The 20,373-nt window shown below is 48.5% G+C and overlaps 1 protein-coding gene across 3 annotated transcripts; it reads left to right on the top strand.

Moving 5' to 3' along the window:
* The first annotated feature begins 2,472 nt into the window (after window positions 1–2,472).
* On the top strand, window positions 2,473–19,807 carry LOC144946327 (regulator of G-protein signaling 20-like). 3 transcript variants are annotated; one of them, XM_078875188.1, is made up of 5 exons: window positions 2,473–2,890; window positions 12,935–13,080; window positions 15,687–15,776; window positions 17,346–17,580; window positions 18,775–19,807. In XM_078875188.1, the coding sequence occupies exons 2-5, from the start codon at window positions 12,944–12,946 to the stop codon at window positions 18,961–18,963; spliced, it is 651 nt and encodes a 216-aa protein (XP_078731314.1). In that variant the 5' UTR covers window positions 2,473–2,890; window positions 12,935–12,943; the 3' UTR covers window positions 18,964–19,807. The 3 variants fall into 3 exon arrangements, with proteins under 3 accessions (XP_078731314.1, XP_078731313.1, XP_078731316.1); XM_078875187.1 differs by having other exon boundaries at window positions 12,935–13,128; XM_078875190.1 differs by lacking the exon at window positions 15,687–15,776.
* Window positions 19,808–20,373: the final 566 nt, after the last annotated feature.

Below are 20,373 nucleotides of genomic sequence, written 5' to 3'. Positions count from 1 at the left end.
AAAGCGCACCACACACAGCGCGCACCACACACACACAAAGCGCACCACACACACAGCGCACCACACACACACACAGCGCTCACCACACACAAAGCGCACCACACACACAGCGCACCACACACACACACAGCGCTCGCACCACACACACACAGCGCACCACACACACACAGCGCACCACACACAGCGCGCACCACACACACACAAAGCGCACCACACACACACACAGCGCACCACACACAGCGCACCACACACAGCGCGCACCACACACACACAAAGCGCACCACACACACACACAGCGCACCACACACAGCGCACCACACAGTGCACCACACACACACAGCGCGCACCACACACACACAAAGCGCACCACACACACCACACACACACAGCGCGCACCACACACACACAAAGCGCACCACACACACCACACACACACAGCGCACCACACACAGCGCAACACACAGTGCACCACACACACACAGCGCGCACCACACACACAGCGCTCGCACCACACACACAGCGCGCACCACACACAGCGCGCACCACACACACCACACACTCACAGCGCACACACACAGCGCACCACACACACACACAGCGCACCACACACACACAGCGCTCGCACCACCCACACAGCGCGCACACACAGCGCGCACCACACACACACACCACACACTCACAGCGCACACACACAGCGCACCACACACAAACACAGTGCACCACACACTCACAGCGCACACACACACACAGCGCGCCACACACACAGCGCACCACACACACACACCACACACACCACACACACACAGAGCGCACCTCACACACACACAGCGCACCACACACAGCGCAGCACACACGCAAAACAAACACCACACAGCGCACCACACACACCACACACACACCGCACACACACACACCACACAGCGCACCACACACACCACACACACACACACCACACACACACCGCACACACACACCACACACAGCGCACCACACACACACCACACACAAACCACACACACACACCACACACACACACCACACATACACACCACACACACACACTCCACACACACACACCACACACACACCACATACACCACACACACACCACACACAGCGCACCACACACACACCACACACAAACCACACACACACCACACACACAGCGCACCACACACACACACAGCGCACCACACACACGCACCACACACACACCACACACACACACCACACATACACACCACACACACACACCACACACACACACTCCACACACACACACCACACACACACCACATACACCACACACACCACACACACACCACATACACCACACACACGCACAACACACACACCACACACACACCACACACACACCACAAACACACACCACACACACACACCACAAACACACCACACACACACAGTGCACACACACACCACACACACACCACACACACACACCACACACCACACACACCACACACACACAGCGCACCACACACACCACACACCACACACACACACACAGCGCACCACACACACCACACACACACACACCACACACACACCACACACACACCACACACACACACAGCGCACCACACACACCAAACACACACCACACACACACCACACACATACACCACACACACACCACACACACACCACACACACACCACACACACACACACCACACACACACCACACACACACCACACACACACCACACGCCACACACACGCCACACACATACACCACACACACACACCACACACACACCACACACACACCACACACACACACACCACACACACACCACACACACACCACACACACACACCACACACCACACACCACACACACGCCACACACATACACCACACACACACACCACACACACACCACACACACACCACACACACACCACACACACACACACCACACACCACACACACACCACACACACACCACACACACACCACACACCACACACACACCACACACACACCACACACACACCACACACACACCACACACACCACACACACACCACAACACACACACCACACACCACACACACACCACACACACACCACACACACACCACACACACACCACACACACACCACACACACACCACACACACACCACACACACACCACACACACACCACACACACACCACACACACACCACACACACACAGCGCTCACTCGGAGCGAGTCCTCGGCTCCCCATTCCCCGGCCCCGAGGAAGCGCGCCGCGCATGCGCGTGGGCGCGTGGAGCCGGCTGGAGGAGCGGAGACCCCGTGGCGTCACCGCAGCAGCAGCAGGAGCAGCAGCAGCATCATCTTCTTCATCCCTCTCGCCTCTCCCTCTATCTCACACGGCGACACAACGCGTCTCTTCTCGCCTGCACGGTAGCTCACGCACAGCCCTAACCCACTCCCTCCCTCCCTCCCCCCAGCCCTAACCCACTCCCTCCCTCCCTCCCCCGCCAGACAGGAGTTGTATCTCACGCAGCCTCGGATAAGTCGATCTTTCGCACACACGTACACAGCCGCTGTGTCACTCGCAGCCCTGACACCACGAAACACACACACACAGAGGCTGACACGGGAGAGAGGCTAACACACAGGCTGACACAGTCACACACACACACAGCCTCGGATAGCCTGTCATCTCATCTCTGCTCTCACACACACACACAGAGGCTGACGCACACACGCACACAGCCGCCTACACATGCCACCGCCAGCAGCAGCAGCAGTACCAGCAGCAGCAGCAGCAGGCGCACACCGCCGCCCCTGCGCACACTGAAGCAGCAGCAGCAGCAGCCGCCGACGAGGCGATAAGAGCTGCGGCTGCCACTACCCAGCGCCGCGCCTGTGAGTGTAGCCAACACCATCATCACCCCCTCCTCTCCATGTCTCGCTCTGTCTCTCTCTCTTTCCAGCATCATCTCTCTCCATCATCATCATCTCTCCTCGTCTCTCTCCAGCGGCAGCTGTGTCTCCAGTATCACCGCTCCACCTATCTCTCTCTCTCTCTCTCCAGCATCATCATCATCTATCTCAGCATCATCGGCCAACTTCATAGCATCTCTTTAGCATAATCTCACGCCATCTCTCTCCAAAATCATCTCAATTCACCGTCTCTTTCCGAACTCACGTTCAACCATCATCTCATCTATCCAACATCTTCAGTATTTCCATGTTTCACTCTGATTTCCATTTCGATCCATCATCTCCATCATTCTAACCTCTCTCTGTCTGTCTCTGGCATCTCCATCTCGCTCCAGAATTATATCCATATACCCCACCTGAATTTCTCTCCAGCATCGTCATGCATCTCATCATCTATTGCTAGCATCTCCATCACGTTCCACTATCTGCATTGCTCACCAACATCTCCATCTTCTCCAGCTATCTGCACCATCTCTCCAGCATCTCTCTCAAGAATATCCATGTCTCCGGCATCATTCCTCATCATCATCATCATCTCCAGTGTCGTACTTCATCTCCAACTCCAGCACCATCATCGTTTATCTACAGCATCATCTCTGGGGCACAGGGATTTATTCGGTGGGGTTGGGAGGCTCGGGGAGGGTTGATGGTGTTGTGGGGGTGGATGTTTGAGGGGGTGGTGGTGATGATGGTAGAGGAGGAGCGGTGGTATAGCGGTTAGCGCGCTGCTTTATGAGCCCGGCGACCCACGTGACGATTATCTACGTGGACTCAGCCTCAAATGAGTTGCTGGTGCGGTGTGTGAACATCGCCACGAGGGAGACAAAGGCGGTCGGGCGTGTTGCTGGCCACCCACCGTCCTAGTGTGCCGTGCCGGCCTTCATAGGTGCTACTCGCTAACAGCACTTGCCCCACCAGTCTGTTCAGGCTACACGGGGGGATCTTTGTCTTTGTGGTGGAAGGGGTTGTTAGTGATGGTGATGATATGGTTCTAAGGGAGTCATGGTTTAGGTGATGAGTGATGGTGGTTATGGGAGATGGTTTATAGTGGTTGGGATGGCGGGGTGATAGGGGGTGATGATGGTCTTTGGGATTGATCATTGTGGTGGTAGAGGTTGGGAGGGCAGTGGTTGGTGGTGGTGGTGGTAGTGCAGATGAGAGGGCGTGATACGGTGATAATGGTGATTGTGGGAGTGGGTGATGTTGGTCGTAGTGGGGGAATATGGTGAACAGAGAAGTTGATGGTGGTGGAAAGGTGTGATGGTCTTAGGTTCAATTTTCAAGTTTGCTTTGTTCAACCAGGTGAGAACTCAAGAGACCAGGATAATCCCATTTGCAAGAATGACCTGCGGTATTCGTCTGCCAGTAGGGGGCGATTATTGCTACATGTGGATGCACCCAAATGTTTTGATGAAGGCTTCGAATTTAACTGATTTGGACGCTGAGGCCGACACACAATGGTCTACTGTTGTGAATGACGGCAGGTGATCTTTAACGTCCACTGGTGGATGATGGTGATGTTGGTGGCAGTGGGGTAATGGTAGTGCGAGCGTATGTTCCGGGTGGGTGGTATTGATGCTGGTGGGGTGTCATGGATTTTGGGGGTAAACAGCGATCGGAAAGTGATGGTCATTGTGTTTGTGGGGAGAGGTGTGATGGTGTTGGGGTTGAATGGTGCTGGTAATGGAGCTAAGGAGGGGGTGATTGTGGAGTTGGCTGGGAAATGGTGATGGTGGTGGTCATAGGAAGGAGTAATTGTGGAAGCAGTGATGGTTGAGGTGGGAGGGGTGATAGTGGTAGTTTAAAGCGATTATGGTGGTAAAGCTGGGAGGGTGATAGCAGTGGATGAAGGTGGAGGTGAGAGGGCGATGCAGGTGGGAGGGTGATGACAATGGATTGTGGTGGCGATGTTGATGGGATGGATGGTGGGTGGTGGTGGTGGTGGTGTTGGTGGTAGAGTTAACCCTGAGGCCTTGACTGCAGCTCTCGAGGCAATCGGCAGGATCTGCAAGCAGCAGCAGCAGCAAAAGGGAGAAGCAGCAGCGGCAGCATCGTTGGGGCGGGGTGGACCACAATAATCAAGGGGAGAAGAAGTAACATCATTAGCAAGCGGAGCGAGGGGTTAAGATGCAGAGCAAGCAGAACAGCGAGACAGAGAGATCGCGCATATGGGGAACAGCAAACACGAAGCCTGGATACTGGAGCAAATTTCCCGATCGGCAGAGAAGCAACAGAGAAGCAACAGAGAAGCAAGGGAGGAGAAGCAGCAGCAGCAGCAGCTGGAGGCTCTTTGTAGAGAAAGCCTCATTGACATGGGTCCCACTGCAGAGCAGTAGCAGCCTGCCCTGACTCTTTGTGCTATACATAGCGTGCATGTGTTGTGCACCTCATTCACCATGGCCTGTCATCTCCCATTGTCCCTCCTGCACTGTGTGTGTGTAGACTGTGGCGTGGTTCGTGTTCTGTGTGTAGACTGTGGCGTGGTTCGTGTTCTGTGTGTAGACTGACGTGGTTCGTGTTCTGTGTGTGTAGACTATGACGTGGTTCGTGTTCTGTGTGTGTAGACTGTGGCGTGGTTCGTGTTCTGTGTGTGTAGACTGTGACGTGGTTCGTGTTCTGTGTGTGTAGACTGTGACGTGGTTCGTGTTCTGTGTGTAGCCTGTGACGTGGTTCGTGTTCTGTGTGTAGACTGTGACGTGGTTCGTGTTCTGTGTGTGTAGACTATGACGTGGTTCGTGTTCTGTGTGTGTAGACTGTGGCGTGGTTCGTGTTCTGTGTGTGTAGACTGTGACGTGGTTCGTGTTCTGTGTGTGTAGACTGTGACGTGGTTCGTGTTCTGTGTGTAGCCTGTGACGTGGTTCGTGTTCTGTGTGTAGACTGTGACGTGGTTCGTGTTCTGTGTGTGTAGACTGTGACGTGGTTCGTGTTCTGTGTGTGTAGACTGTGACGTGGTTCTTGTTCTGTGTGTAGACTGTGACGTGGTTCGTGTTCTGTGTGTGTAATCTTAATTTGGGAGCTTTCGTGACTGCAGGGATTATTCTTTGGTTCTTTTCGGTTAAGTCACGTCTAAAAATAAAATAATAAATCAAAATAAAACAACACATTACGACGATGTTCTGTGTGTGTAGACTGGCGTGGTTCGTGTTCTGTGTGTGTAGACTGTGGCGTGGTTCGTGTTCTGTGTGTGTAGACTGGCGTGGTTCGTGTTCTGTGTGTAGACTGTGGCGTGGTTCGTGTTCTGTGTGTAGACTGTGACGTGGTTCTTGTTCTGTGTGTGTAGACTGTGACGTGGTTCGTGTTCTGTGTGTGTAGACTGTGACGTGGTTCGTGTTCTGTGTGTGTAGACTGTGGCGTGGTTCGTGTTCTGTGTGTAGACTGTGGCATGGTTCGTGTTCTGTGTGTGTAGACTGTGGCGTGGTTCGTGTTCTGTGTGTGTAGACTGTGGCGTGGTTCGTGTTCTGTGTGTAGACTGTGGCGTGGTTCGTGTTCTGTGTGTGTAGACTGTGGTGTGGTTCTTGTTCTGTGTGTGTAGACTGTGGCGTGGTTCGTGTTCTGTGTGTGTAGACTGTGGCGTGGTTCGTGTTCTGTGTGTGTAGACTGTGGCGTGGTTCGTGTTCTGTGTGTAGACTGTGGCGTGGTTCGTGTTCTGTGTGTGTAGACTGTGGTGTGGTTCTTGTTCTGTGTGTGTAGACTGTGGCGTGGTTCGTGTTCTGTGTGTGTAGACTGTGGCGTGGTTCGTGTTCTGTGTGTAGACTGTGGCGTGGTTCGTGTTCTGTGTGTGTAGACTGTGGCGTGGTTCGTGTTCTGTGTGTGTAGACAGTGGCGTGGTTCTTGTTCTGTGTGTGTAGACTGTGGCGTGGTTCGTGTTCTGTGTGTGTAGACAGTGGCGTGGTTCGTGTTCTGTGTGTGTAGACTGTGGCGTGGTTCTTGTTCTGTGTGTGTAGACAGTGGCGTGGTTCTTGTTCTGTGTGTGTAGACTGTGGCGTGGTTCGTGTTCTGTGTGTGTAGACTGTGGCGTGGTTCGTGTTCTGTGTGTGTAGACTGTGACGTGGTTCTTGTTCTGTGTGTGTAGACTGTGACGTGGTTCTTGTTCTGTGTGTGTAGACTGTGGCGTGGTTCGTGTTCTGTGTGTGTAGACTGTGACGTGGTTCGTGTTCTGTGTGTGTAGACTGTGGCGTGGTTCGTGTTCTGTGTGTGTAGACTGTGACGTGGTTCGTGTTCTGTGTGTGTAGACTGTGGCGTGGTTCTTGTTCTGTGTGTGTAGACTGTGACGTGGTTCGTGTTCTGTGTGTGTAGACTGTGGCGTGGTTCGTGTTCTGTGTGTAGACTGTGGCGTGGTTCGTGTTCTGTGTGTAGACTGTGACGTGGTTCTTGTTCTGTGTGTGTAGACTGTGACGTGGTTCGTGTTCTGTGTGTGTAGACTGTGACGTGGTTCGTGTTCTGTGTGTGTAGACTGTGGCGTGGTTCGTGTTCTGTGTGTAGACTGTGGCATGGTTCGTGTTCTGTGTGTGTAGACTGTGGCGTGGTTCGTGTTCTGTGTGTGTAGACTGTGGCGTGGTTCGTGTTCTGTGTGTAGACTGTGGCGTGGTTCGTGTTCTGTGTGTGTAGACTGTGGTGTGGTTCTTGTTCTGTGTGTGTAGACTGTGGCGTGGTTCGTGTTCTGTGTGTGTAGACTGTGGCGTGGTTCGTGTTCTGTGTGTGTAGACTGTGGCGTGGTTCGTGTTCTGTGTGTGTAGACTGTGGCGTGGTTCGTGTTCTGTGTGTAGACTGGCGTGGTTCGTGTTCTGTGTGTGTAGACTGTGGTGTGGTTCTTGTTCTGTGTGTGTAGACTGTGGCGTGGTTCGTGTTCTGTGTGTGTAGACTGTGGCGTGGTTCGTGTTCTGTGTGTAGACTGTGGCGTGGTTCGTGTTCTGTGTGTGTAGACTGTGGCGTGGTTCGTGTTCTGTGTGTGTAGACAGTGGCGTGGTTCTTGTTCTGTGTGTGTAGACTGTGGCGTGGTTCGTGTTCTGTGTGTGTAGACAGTGACGTGGTTCGTGTTCTGTGTGTGTAGACTGTGGCGTGGTTCTTGTTCTGTGTGTGTAGACAGTGGCGTGGTTCTTGTTCTGTGTGTGTAGACTGTGGCGTGGTTCGTGTTCTGTGTGTGTAGACTGTGGCGTGGTTCGTGTTCTGTGTGTGTAGACTGTGACGTGGTTCTTGTTCTGTGTGTGTAGACTGTGACGTGGTTCTTGTTCTGTGTGTGTAGACTGTGGCGTGGTTCGTGTTCTGTGTGTGTAGACTGTGACGTGGTTCGTGTTCTGTGTGTGTAGACTGTGACGTGGTTCGTGTTCTGTGTGTGTAGACTGTGGCGTGGTTCGTGTTCTGTGTGTAGACTGTGGCATGGTTCGTGTTCTGTGTGTGTAGACTGTGGCGTGGTTCGTGTTCTGTGTGTGTAGACTGTGGCGTGGTTCGTGTTCTGTGTGTAGACTGTGGCGTGGTTCGTGTTCTGTGTGTGTAGACTGTGGTGTGGTTCTTGTTCTGTGTGTGTAGACTGTGGCGTGGTTCGTGTTCTGTGTGTGTAGACTGTGGCGTGGTTCGTGTTCTGTGTGTGTAGACTGTGGCGTGGTTCGTGTTCTGTGTGTGTAGACTGTGGCGTGGTTCGTGTTCTGTGTGTAGACTGGCGTGGTTCGTGTTCTGTGTGTGTAGACTGTGGTGTGGTTCTTGTTCTGTGTGTGTAGACTGTGGCGTGGTTCGTGTTCTGTGTGTGTAGACTGTGGCGTGGTTCGTGTTCTGTGTGTAGACTGTGGCGTGGTTCGTGTTCTGTGTGTGTAGACTGTGGCGTGGTTCGTGTTCTGTGTGTGTAGACAGTGGCGTGGTTCTTGTTCTGTGTGTGTAGACTGTGGCGTGGTTCGTGTTCTGTGTGTGTAGACAGTGACGTGGTTCGTGTTCTGTGTGTGTAGACTGTGGCGTGGTTCTTGTTCTGTGTGTGTAGACAGTGGCGTGGTTCTTGTTCTGTGTGTGTAGACTGTGGCGTGGTTCGTGTTCTGTGTGTGTAGACTGTGGCGTGGTTCGTGTTCTGTGTGTGTAGACTGTGACGTGGTTCTTGTTCTGTGTGTGTAGACTGTGACGTGGTTCTTGTTCTGTGTGTGTAGACTGTGGCGTGGTTCGTGTTCTGTGTGTGTAGACTGTGACGTGGTTCTTGTTCTGTGTGTGTAGACTGTGACGTGGTTCGTGTTCTGTGTGTGTAGACTGTGGCGTGGTTCGTGTTCTGTGTGTGTAGACTGTGACGTGGTTCTTGTTCTGTGTGTGTAGACTGTGACGTGGTTCTTGTTCTGTGTGTGTAGACTGTGGCGTGGTTCGTGTTCTGTGTGTGTAGACTGTGGCGTGGTTCGTGTGCTGTGTGTAGACTGTGACGTGGTTCTTGTTCTGTGTGTGTAGACTGTGGCGTGGTTCTTGTTCTGTGTGTGTAGACTGTGGCGTGGTTCTTGTTCTGTGTGTGTAGACTGTGGCGTGGTTCGTGTTCTGTGTGTAGACTGTGACGTGGTTCTTGTTCTGTGTGTGTAGACTGTGACGTGGTTCTTGTTCTGTGTGTGTAGACTGTGACGTGGTTCGTGTTCTGTGTGTGTAGACTGTGACGTGGTTCTTGTTCTGTGTGTGTAGACAGTGGCGTGGTTCTTGTTCTGTGTGTGTAGACTGTGGCGTGGTTCTTGTTCTGTGTGTGTAGACTGTGGCGTGGTTCTTGTTCTGTGTGTGTAGACTGTGGCGTGGTTCGTGTTCTGTGTGTAGACTGTGACGTGGTTCTTGTTCTGTGTGTGTAGACTGTGGCGTGGTTCGTGTTCTGTGTGTGTAGACTGTGACGTGGTTCTTGTTCTGTGTGTGTAGACTGTGACGTGGTTCTTGTTCTGTGTGTGTAGACTGTGACGTGGTTCTTGTTCTGTGTGTGTAGACTGTGACGTGGTTCTTGTTCTGTGTGTGTAGACTGTGACGTGGTTCTTGTTCTGTGTGTGTAGACTGTGACGTGGTTCTTGTTCTGTGTGTGTAGACTGTGACGTGGTTCGTGTTCTGTGTGTGTAGACTGTGACGTGGTTCGTGTTCTGTGTGTAGACTGTGGCGTGGTTCTTGTTCTGTGTGTGTAGACTGTGGCGTGGTTCGTGTTCTGTGTACTCGCTGTAGATTGTCACTGACAGTTTCCCATACCTAACCGCAGTACTGCATCGTGCCACGGTGTAACATTACTGTAATAATGTTATATTGCACAGGAGTGTGGTGTATTGTTTTAGCATGCTGCACGTGTAAGTAGTGGTGTGTCACATTATCTACGGCCATGCTCAATCCACTGCTGAATGAACGACTTCTTCTCAAGCCTGTCCCGAGCCTGCTATGTGCAACAGTGTGCAATGTGTATACTGTTACGATATCAACAGTACTGAGGACTGCATTTGCACAATACAGTTGTTTGATATAGTACACTGTGATAAAATACATTGCCGCACTATACTACATTGTAGTACAGTATCACATTGCATACACATTTAAACAATTGTACTGTATTGAATAAATATATATACGAACCGTCATTTGTTAGCGATGTACTGTGTATAATACATTCGCTCCAATTAATATACAACATCGAATTCTATTGTTGTGACATGTAGGGGCAGTGTTTGCTGCATGTGATGACCATATCCCTACCCCACGGGGCTCACTGCATGGCAAGAGACGAGCAGCTGCTGCATTGGTCGTTACACCCCAATGTGTCATGTCCACCTGCAATCTTTATTTTTGATGTAACTCGTTATGCTTTTCTGTAAAGTATTATAGGTAACATCGTGTCCGAGCAGAACTCCCTTCTGTCTCCGCGTACAAATCAGTCGTTCGCTGTGTCCGTCGGCCTGTTGGCTTTTCCAAACAAATATCTAGCGGTTAGGATTTATTTTATAAGCCAAAAAAACACTGGTTTTGACCTACCGGGTCTCATCGGCAGACTTAAGGCTCGTTCAACAATGCTGTTGGGTTGCCAGATGTTATTGGCAAGAACCAAAAAAACATTCCCATCTAAACGATAGCGTGGCTGTTATTCTGAGACCCACGACTGGATAGGAGGATGGGAATGGATGGCTGTGACGGTCCCACCTGATGACGGAGACTTGTGTTGCCTCCGAAACGTCGTGATTTTTATTATTTTATTTTTATTAATTTTAATTTCATTTTTTACCTACGTGACTTTACCGAAAAAACCAAGAGTATGATGGGAATGGAAGCCAATGGGTGCAGGGTTGAGGGATGTGCAAGAGGGCTTCTACTCAGCATTGGGAAATTACAGAGTGACAACAAGTTTTAGGGTATGCATGTGAGTGTTCTGCTGTATAGATTATCTGCAGTGTATGTAAACCTCACAGCCCATGTGTAATCGTGTAAGAGTGCATTACGCCACTGCATTAGTTTCCCGCAGATTGTGTTTCCACGCTTTCTGGTGTCGTACTCCGCTGTGTAAGGGGAGCCAGTGATTTCTGTAACAGGCAGAAGTGACATATAGTGTCAGTGCAGTTATTTAATAAAAGAGCGTTTTGATATTATCCGTCTCCAGAAACAAGATCAAGTGGAAATGCATGTTACATTAATGGAGCATGTTAACTCTGACGAATGACACGCAATAGCACGGCTCGGTTACGCTAACACATTGGCAAGATGGCATGGCCTCGTTCAGTGTATACTAGGGTAATGGCTGTTCGATGGAGGTTTGGGTTTCCTCAGGGTTTTATTTTGCACGGTTTTGAAACATTGTATCATTTTAAAGGGGACGGAGTGGTGGCTGAGTAGTTGTGCGTATTGAACTGTGAACCCGGCCGATCGCCTGAGTTTTATTCCCAGTTAATAGCTAACATCAGTGAAGAGCGATACCTCGACTGGTCCTGGATGGCCCCCGCTTCACCAACCCGCACAAGCCCCAAGACCAAGGCCTTCATCCTTTAGTGGATTGAGAATGGCTGGAATTGATTTATTTCAGAGATCTAAAAAAATACAGCACTGAAATGCCACTCAAATGGTTCCACAATCGGTAAACTTCCGTGTTAAGAACTCGCACAAGTCATGTTACAGCCAAAAACAGTAACCAAATTAACATTACTGTACGTATTAATAGTACATGCTGGAGTTGGCTTCAAGTAGGTTGCCTCTACTCACACGCAGCCTGCAGTGTGTGGAGAATTTTATTATAACGTTCAACGTAATGGAGTTATGCTCGGCTCGAGATCAAGGTAGATGAATACGGCTTGTATTGTGTTAAAACGTGGCCAAGTTACCTGTTGAATGGGCGGCACTTCGTAGAAATACAACAGCGGTCCTGCTGGCATTGCCGAGTGACACTACAGAAGCCCTCTGCACACCTTGGGTTGTGGAAGCACAGAAGGCCTCTTGACAGGCCATGCACCTGGGCAAATGCCACACACAGGGATGTTGAGGCCTTCTATCCACTCTCTGCTCCGCTTACTTGTTTTACTTATAACATGAAATATAAGGGTGTGCTGTGGGCTCGTCATCGCTAGGTGGGTGAGAAAGGAGATGCAAAAAGTACTCGCCTTGAAAGTCAGATCGGCTGCCTGACCATCAGAGGTGGTTCTGGGTCATTGTGGGCCCTAAGCAGGAATTATTTGTGTTGCCTCCTTAAAAATGTTTAAATACTCGTGAAATTACAGAAGAGGTACAGGCAAGAAATATGCTGTGGTTCGAGTGAATTGAGAGAAATGTAGACAAATACAGATAAGAGAGATGACAGCAAGATAGAGATGAGAAATATTGTCTCATTCTGTAACTTAGCTTGTTGTCTTATGATGTGCATTTGAGATAATATTTTAACGCACTCCTTTTATCACGAATCCAGGACCCCTCAAACCGCTTGGTGACCCGAAGCTTTTTCTTGATTCGCTTAGGCCTGGCGGCGCCAACTGCTGACGTGACAATTACTAAAAGCTCGCCGTCCTTCCCCACCAGACGCAGGCGATGGGCTCGGAGCGGGTGGAATCACGGCGATGGCCGGCCTCGCAAGGCGACGGCTCGCCTGGGGGAGTGCGCTCCCCAGGCCCGCGTGCACCCAACGCCTGCTGCTTCTGCTGGTGCTGCTGCTGCAGCTGCTCATGGTACGTCCTCCGGTCTCTTTGGTTCGAAATCCGCCGCCTGCGTGACAGGTAACTACCCTTCCCCCCCCCCCACCCCCAAAACACCCAACCTCTCCGTCCCCACTCACACTTCCATCCCCGCTCACACGTCCATCCCATACACAAAGTCTGTTGTCCACTATCCCACTCACCAGCACCACCATCCTGAGTTTGGGGAGGCTGCTGTCTGCTCTTATTTAACACAAGCACTTGATGTGAATTAGGATACCTCTTTTCCTCTGTACAACCGATCCTCGCTGGGGCCATGGCGAGCTAGCCTGGCACAGCTCAGCAGGCACAAGGTTGATATTCAAGTGTACAAGCCATGGCCATGCTGTAACGGCAACGAAATTAACACGTCATTAACCCTGGCCCAGCTTGACCCCGGTCCAGATTCATGTCTTGTAAGGCGAGCACATCACTCTTTTGTTCTGAAAAGACTCGGCAAATAACGAGTAGAAAACCACGCGCGCTATTAGGGTCCAGTGCTGTCTCAGCTCAGATGTACCCATTGGACAGGGGGGGGGGGAGATTCCACGTGTAAATGGTAACTTTTGCATCTTATGGTACATAAATAAGTCAACTGTGTGGCCAATTAACCTCAAACCAAATCACCCAGAATGTACCCGATCTCTGAAGCTATGCAGGCATAAGCCTGGATCGTACTTGTATGAGTGATCATGCATAACACATTGAATAGACCGTGGGACTACATTATGGGCAGCAGAGAACAGTGCAAGAGAATAAATTGTTGGACTGTGCTTCTATGGTCCCATTTATATCATCTCCCCACCTTCACCAATCCACACTGACCAGTATAAATTATGGTTTAACAACTCCCACAGTGTGTGGAGGATTTCATCTTGCAGTGGACAGAGCACTATATGTGTACATTTGGAAAACTATCAAACTTAGAGCAGACACCAGCATCTTTCTGAAATGCACTCAAGCCTTTCCCACAACCCCCTTATTACTCATGCTCTCACTCACTCGCCCATCCACTCACCATCTCGCGTGTCCCCTGGGCAAGGGCCTTGGAGAAATAATGCATCAAATTGTTTTCTGATCTCCATGCTGCCATTTCCTTTGTTTTAAAGGCATGGTAAACCACACCCCAGAATGTTTTTTTTTAAATGTATTTTTAAGAACCAAACATAGTTTTTACTTGTCGTTAACACATTATTTTCATGTTTATAAGCTGGCACATTATTTAGAAACACAAACACAAATGAAGGGAATGTGGTATATCTTCAGTGGCTTATTTTAGTTCCTGCTAAAAGATTGTGGCACTATTTTTGGCTCCGCTGGGTAAATATAAGTACAACACTTGAATCACTCTGCCCACCCAGGAAGTCGGTGAATTGGCTCTATGCTTGTTGTTTAGAGCCAAGGTGTGGGAGATGGGGATAAGACTTATATGGAACCAGTGCCGCACGGGAATTGATTTTTCACACTCGTGCATTCGATGCAACCGTTTTAAACTAAAAACCGTAAATGGGTAAACGCATGCGTTCATAGTTTCGTCATAAACGTGATGTTATGTTCTCATTGCAGTCATATCTCGAATTAAGTTTTACATCGTGTGCTCGTTCTTCACATTTCGCCATTTTACAGCAACGAAACTAATTTGGATGATTATTATTACTACTATGATAAGGGAATGATTACAATGCTTTCTGGAGTGTTTTAAAATGGTGAAGTCATCCCTGAAATATTGTACACCTTAGAGCATGCCGTGAATGTAAACTGTGCCATGGAGTTGTGACTCATCTTGCTTTAAAAGGTCAGAGTCAAACACCTGCCCGAGAATGAAGTATTTTGTTAAAAGGCTGCAGGGGACAAAATTCGCTGCAGTCTTTTTGGTTTGCGTTGCAAACAGGCAAATAGCAAAATGGGAAAAAAAACACAATTTTCCTTTTGTTTGTAGTAATATAATCACCCTGCAATTAAATCTTGCTGCTGCATCTCCACCGTTGAAGACGCCTAACACACGTGTAAGAATTATTGTATTCCCAAAGCATGACACTTATTACGACTCAGTGCTCGTTTGCTTGATTCTAAATGATACGGAGGAACGTGGAGGTTTGTATATATGCATTGAAGTTTATTAACCATTATTGAAAGAAAATAGTCCCATCTATTTTGAAGATGTTTACATTAGCTGGTGTCTCCTGGGGCTACGAATGGGCTACAATTTGATTAAAGATGTATTTGCTGCAGTGTGCTTTTTTTAAGAATACTTATACTGCAGTATGCATTTATTTATATATATGGTAATTACTGTAGGTGTGTTCGTAAAATCAAACAGTGAAAAGTAAAAACACCCAGGATCAAACGGAACATTTTTGAATGCTTTCCAGCTTTTGACTATAAATTGCCCTTTCTGATGAAAAAAATTATCCTACTGTTCAAAAAACTGGAAACTTACTAATGCATGATGTTATGATTAATGACAAATCGCTGAAAGCTGATAAATACAAACCAAAACATTAAAAAACCTGAATGTGTAATTTATAACCAAATAATATTCACCAAATTGTGATGACCCAAAATGTTGGACACTGAGTCTGCAGCCTTTCCCTTTCCAGCCTGACGGTTAGAAACCATGAAGGGGCGGGCAGTAGAAGACGCTCATCACACGAGAGTAAACTGGAAAGCATTCAAAGCCCCGAAGAGAGGTAAGTTCAGGCTGCGTGCAGTCAGCAAACTGTAAAACCCAGCCCAATGTGAACATAACTCAAAGTAATTACGAGCGTCGTGTTGGAGAATATAAATAACAAAATAAATAAGCAGACAAAATGGTTCCACATATCCTTCTCTCCATAAACCTATAAAATATATTTTTTTATCTTACCAGGTAAGTCCCACGGGGCTATTTAGCTCTTTTTCAAAAGCGACCTGCCCACAAATGATAGCTCAATAAAGTGGCTTATCACGTGGAAATTTATAGCAGCCAAATACTCTAAACGCATGTTTCTAAATGTGGAGGGAAAAGAATGGAGGACCCGGAGAAAAATCCACATGACCACAGGGAGAACATGGAAACTCCAGATATACAGGCATCAGGGTCGGGATCGAACCCACGACCTCCTGTTTACCAGGCGAGGTAGTTAACATCTCGCCACCGTGGCAACCCATTAGCCGCATGGCCTTCTGGGAGTGCATAAAATCAGCAGTATTGTTTCAAGACAAGCAAGCTCTGCACCTGTTTCGACATACATTATCTCATCAGCAGCCATCTCATTGCTTAAATCAATGCTGTTGAATTGCCAATCTACAGGCATGGGACGATAAGGCGGTGCGTTTTTTTGCCACGTGACTTGGCTCTTCCTGCGCAGCTCCCGAGTGACAACGTGCAGGCATCGGTAAACGCATGGTTTAAGACGAGCATTGCAATCAGGGAATGAGGCTTCCTGTGCTAGTTGAGCATATCGTTGTGAACAGGACACTTTTGTCATTTTAGCAAATAAAAAAAATCTGGAGTTTAAAGATTGTCATTGTATTACAACTTGGCAGCAAGATGGTCCTCTTGGCATGCGCGCTGCCCGAACTGTAAAGTGGCTCCGTTTACACATAACACGATTAACCGTCCGTGATGTGGTGCTTTGACAAAGAATGTACAATTGTATATCCATATTTTACGTAGTATTTACGTGTCAAATGTGCATATGGTTACCACTGTAATGTTGTATCATTATACAAATCTGTATGCTCCAGCATCCAACCAGCCATCCCCCATACTCGTGGCACAGATATAGCAGTGGGCCAAGAAGTGGGGCAATTTGTGTCTTTAACTGTGATCCAACTCGTTTCTAATTCGTAGCTATTATCTTATCTCGCTCTCCAGTGTGTTTTCGGTTTATACAACGTGTTGTTCGGCTTCTTCAGGAACTGACATCGTGCCGAAAAGCACGCATCACAATAAAAACACACACAGCAGAGCTATACCACACAGCCACAAGAACCTACGCTGTAGCATTATCCTTCCTACCTCTTTGCATGGCTTATGTAGGAGTAACAATGATATCTTCAGTTGCGAGTTTTAGCCATTCACTTTCATTGTCTGAGAGTCAGCCAATGTCTTTCGTACGTGAAGAAGGTAACACGTATTTCTCACAGCAGCGCAATGTCATAGATTATTTCCACATCAAAGCTTTGTGAAATTAAAGTTGTGGCGAGGGTGGGGGGGGGGAAGAAATGCTGACTGGGGCTCTGTGTGGTTGTGCGTTCATGCCGGGGACCTGCAGTGGGAAGCTGTCGCTGGAGGAGGTGACATCGTGGAACCAGTGTTTTGAACGACTCATGCACAGTGCAGCGGGGCGTGCCGTGTTCAGAGAGTTTCTCCGAACGGAGTTCAGCGAGGAGAACCTGCTCTTCTGGCTCGCCTGTGAAGACCTCAAGAAGGAGGAGAACAAGAACGTTGTAGAGGAGAAGGCCAGGACAATATACGAAGACTACATTTCCATCCTCTCGCCCAAAGAGGTGAGCCACTGCCCCTGGCCTTTGCACCTCGTTCTCACACCCCTGGCGAATGGAGGTTTTGTGCTCTCCGACGTGTTTTTGAGCCGCACCGCGTGTTGTGATGTCCGTCATTTCGTTTCACCTTGCCGGGACCAGCTCCTTTACTCCCTCTCTTTGCATGGCGTTGAGAGATTCGGCACGGTGTCAATTGAATCCCTTAATAGTTACCCTTCGTCGCCCCAAATAATCACGTAGCTACATGCAGGTTTCCCTCGCTTTTATGCGGCTTCGATTGGTGCGATTTTGCACTGTATATGCGGCCAGCCTATTTGTACCCAAAATTCGCTACTTGCCGTTCGAACTCGCTCATGTGCGGACGTGGGATACACTTTGTGTACTAAACACTTGACAAGGCAGGCAGCCGTCTCGTGCGGTCTCGCCTTGTGAGCTCTTTTTCTTGGAACGCATCTACTACTCACACAGAGCGAGGAAAACCCGTATTTGAAGAGATTGTAGGATATAGAAACCTGCCCAATTCAGTTCTTGGAAAAGCTACCAGCACATGGAGCGATGACGGACATCGTGTGGCACAGCCTAAAAACACGTTTGAGAGCTGTCCAACACAACCGTGAAAACATACACAATGTGATACAAAAAAAAACATAGGCTTTCCGCTTTTTGGCAAGAATACAGATGTTAAGATGTTCAAACACCAATTAGACACCTATCACAAGGCATCAAGTCTGGATCTAACAACACATGCTCGTGGTCAAACGTGCCAAAAAGGAAACGGCACAAGCACAATGAGACACTGGTGAGAGGAGGCCATAACGGAGGCCGTCTCTGGCTAGGCTAATCAGTTTCAAGGACAGCGCATACATTTTTTAAGCATGTTTGTTTGCAAACACTTTCCCACGCAGAGGGAGGAAAGTGTTTCCCAATACTGTGTGGATCAGAGGTCACTTGAAGGAATCCCAGAAGTAGCTCTGTGCTATCCACTTCTGCGCGCCACGTCAACTCTTTGACACGATCTGCACTGCTCTGCGAAGACATCCAAATGGATTCTCCGTCTCATGACACGCATCCAATGGCACAATTTGTTTAAAAACTGGGAAAACAAAAATAATACATCGTAAAAAAAAAATTTTAATGGACGGATCGTTACCCCGAGGAATACATTTAGGTGAGTGCTGCGTGCGTGCGTGCGGGTTTCAGGTCAGCCTGGACTCGCGGGTGCGCGAGGTCATCAACAGGAACATGGTGGAGCCCTCGGCGCACACGTTCGACGACGCACAACTGCAGATCTACACGCTCATGCACCGAGACTCGTACCCGCGCTTCCTCGGCTCGTCCGTCTACTCGGCGCTCTTGCAGAGTCTCTCCAGCTCTTCCTCCAACACATAGCACGTGGCCTGCGTCAGCACTTCATCAGCCGCCGTCGTCGTCACGAGAGATGTATTTGCCTGCCTACTTGGCGTCTACCACAAACTTACCCGAGGTCTTTGGGACCTGTTTGTACCTCAGTTTGGACTCGATGTTGATGCTTCACTTCGTAGGGTTTTTTTTTTTTGGAATGATCACAGATTTTTATGAATATCTCTAACTTGGGCACTTGTAGAACTTGTAAACAGTGTGGAGAACTTTTGTGCGTTGCATAAGAAAAGAAAACGACACCTTCCAATCATTTACACTTTGTTTTTCATCCACATGTTTTTCTTTTTTACGTGGATTTTTTGAGGCATCTTGCAATATGAAAATAATGTTCAAGACAATTACTTGCTTGGCCTATACAAACTGTCCAAAATTTTAAACTTTTTAACATTTAGATTATCAAGGGGGCCTTAGACAGGTTATGTACATAGTTGGACAGAAAGTCTGTCTTGTTATTTGCTGTTGCCAGTTTACTAAATGTATGTATGGCACAATTCATTTGCACCATATAATACTTGAGGGTGATGTATCAGTTACTTACATGATTAATAGTCTTTATATTTAAATAAGTGGTCCACATTATCACGTAATAATAATGTAACACACACACTTGCTTCTATACAGTATTTTGAATTGCCAATTTAAGCTTTATTTTAGCCACTATTGTCGACTTTTGTGTTTTGTGGGGTTTTTTTGTACTTGATCTGAAAAATCCAGGTCTTATTTATTTCGAAGTTCTTGAACAAGTTATTTGTGCTTCAAGAAAATGTTGAACACGTAGGCTGAGTGACCAGTTGATTAAACTGCTGCCATTTTGCTTGGGCTCTAAGAGTGCCTGATGACACCCCCCTCACTTCATGCATTGCCAATAAATGAGAAAAAAATGATATTTTCAAAGTTCAGTTTTTATTTTATGTAGTGTGCTGAAATGAGCCAAAACAAAAAAAATGTTACAAAATGGAATGTTTAAACATGTCGAATATTGGCGTTTTCCTTTTATGAAGATTTTTTTTAAACGGTTACTGTGAAATGTTATTTATATGAGTACTGGTCTACGGTAAAATAGTATCTGTCAATGTGCTGTGGTATGTATGCCTTTTTAAATGTAAGTAACGAGACAGCTGCTAGAATTGGGAACCCATTGGAACCCCACACTACAAGTACAAACTCATGAAGCTTGAAAGCAATAGCTATTGAAATAGGGGGCGATGCCCCCCACCCCCACCTCGGTTATTTGTGGTGCCCCATTAATTGGCCCCACATCTCGGGCTAACACGACGAGGGCTATACATGCTCGGTAACCCTGGAATAAGGTGGGGCTCCCCTTACGATGTGACGTTGTACCTTCTTACAGGACATGCCACATCAGGCTGGGTCCTCTAA

This window comes from Lampetra fluviatilis, chromosome 2 (assembly GCF_964198595.1).
Source record: "Lampetra fluviatilis chromosome 2, kcLamFluv1.1, whole genome shotgun sequence".
NCBI classification, from domain to species: domain Eukaryota; kingdom Metazoa; phylum Chordata; class Hyperoartia; order Petromyzontiformes; family Petromyzontidae; genus Lampetra; species Lampetra fluviatilis.
Note: the sequence above shows the minus strand (reverse complement) of the source record. Positions and strands in the feature narration are given on the sequence as shown.

What these genes read in the sequence shown, in the direction of transcription:
- LOC144946327 (XM_078875187.1), top strand. Translation starts at nt 12,944, where the DNA reads ATGGGCTCGGAGCGGGTGGAATCACGGCGATGGCCGGCCTCGCAAGGC. An exon ending in ATTCAAAGCCCCGAAGAGAG is followed by an intron (nt 15,777 to 17,345) that starts GTAAGTTCAGGC and finishes GGGGACCTGCAG; the next exon opens with TGGGAAGCTGTCGCTGGAGG. An exon ending in CCATCCTCTCGCCCAAAGAG is followed by an intron (nt 17,581 to 18,774) that starts GTGAGCCACTGC and finishes TGCGGGTTTCAG; the next exon opens with GTCAGCCTGGACTCGCGGGT.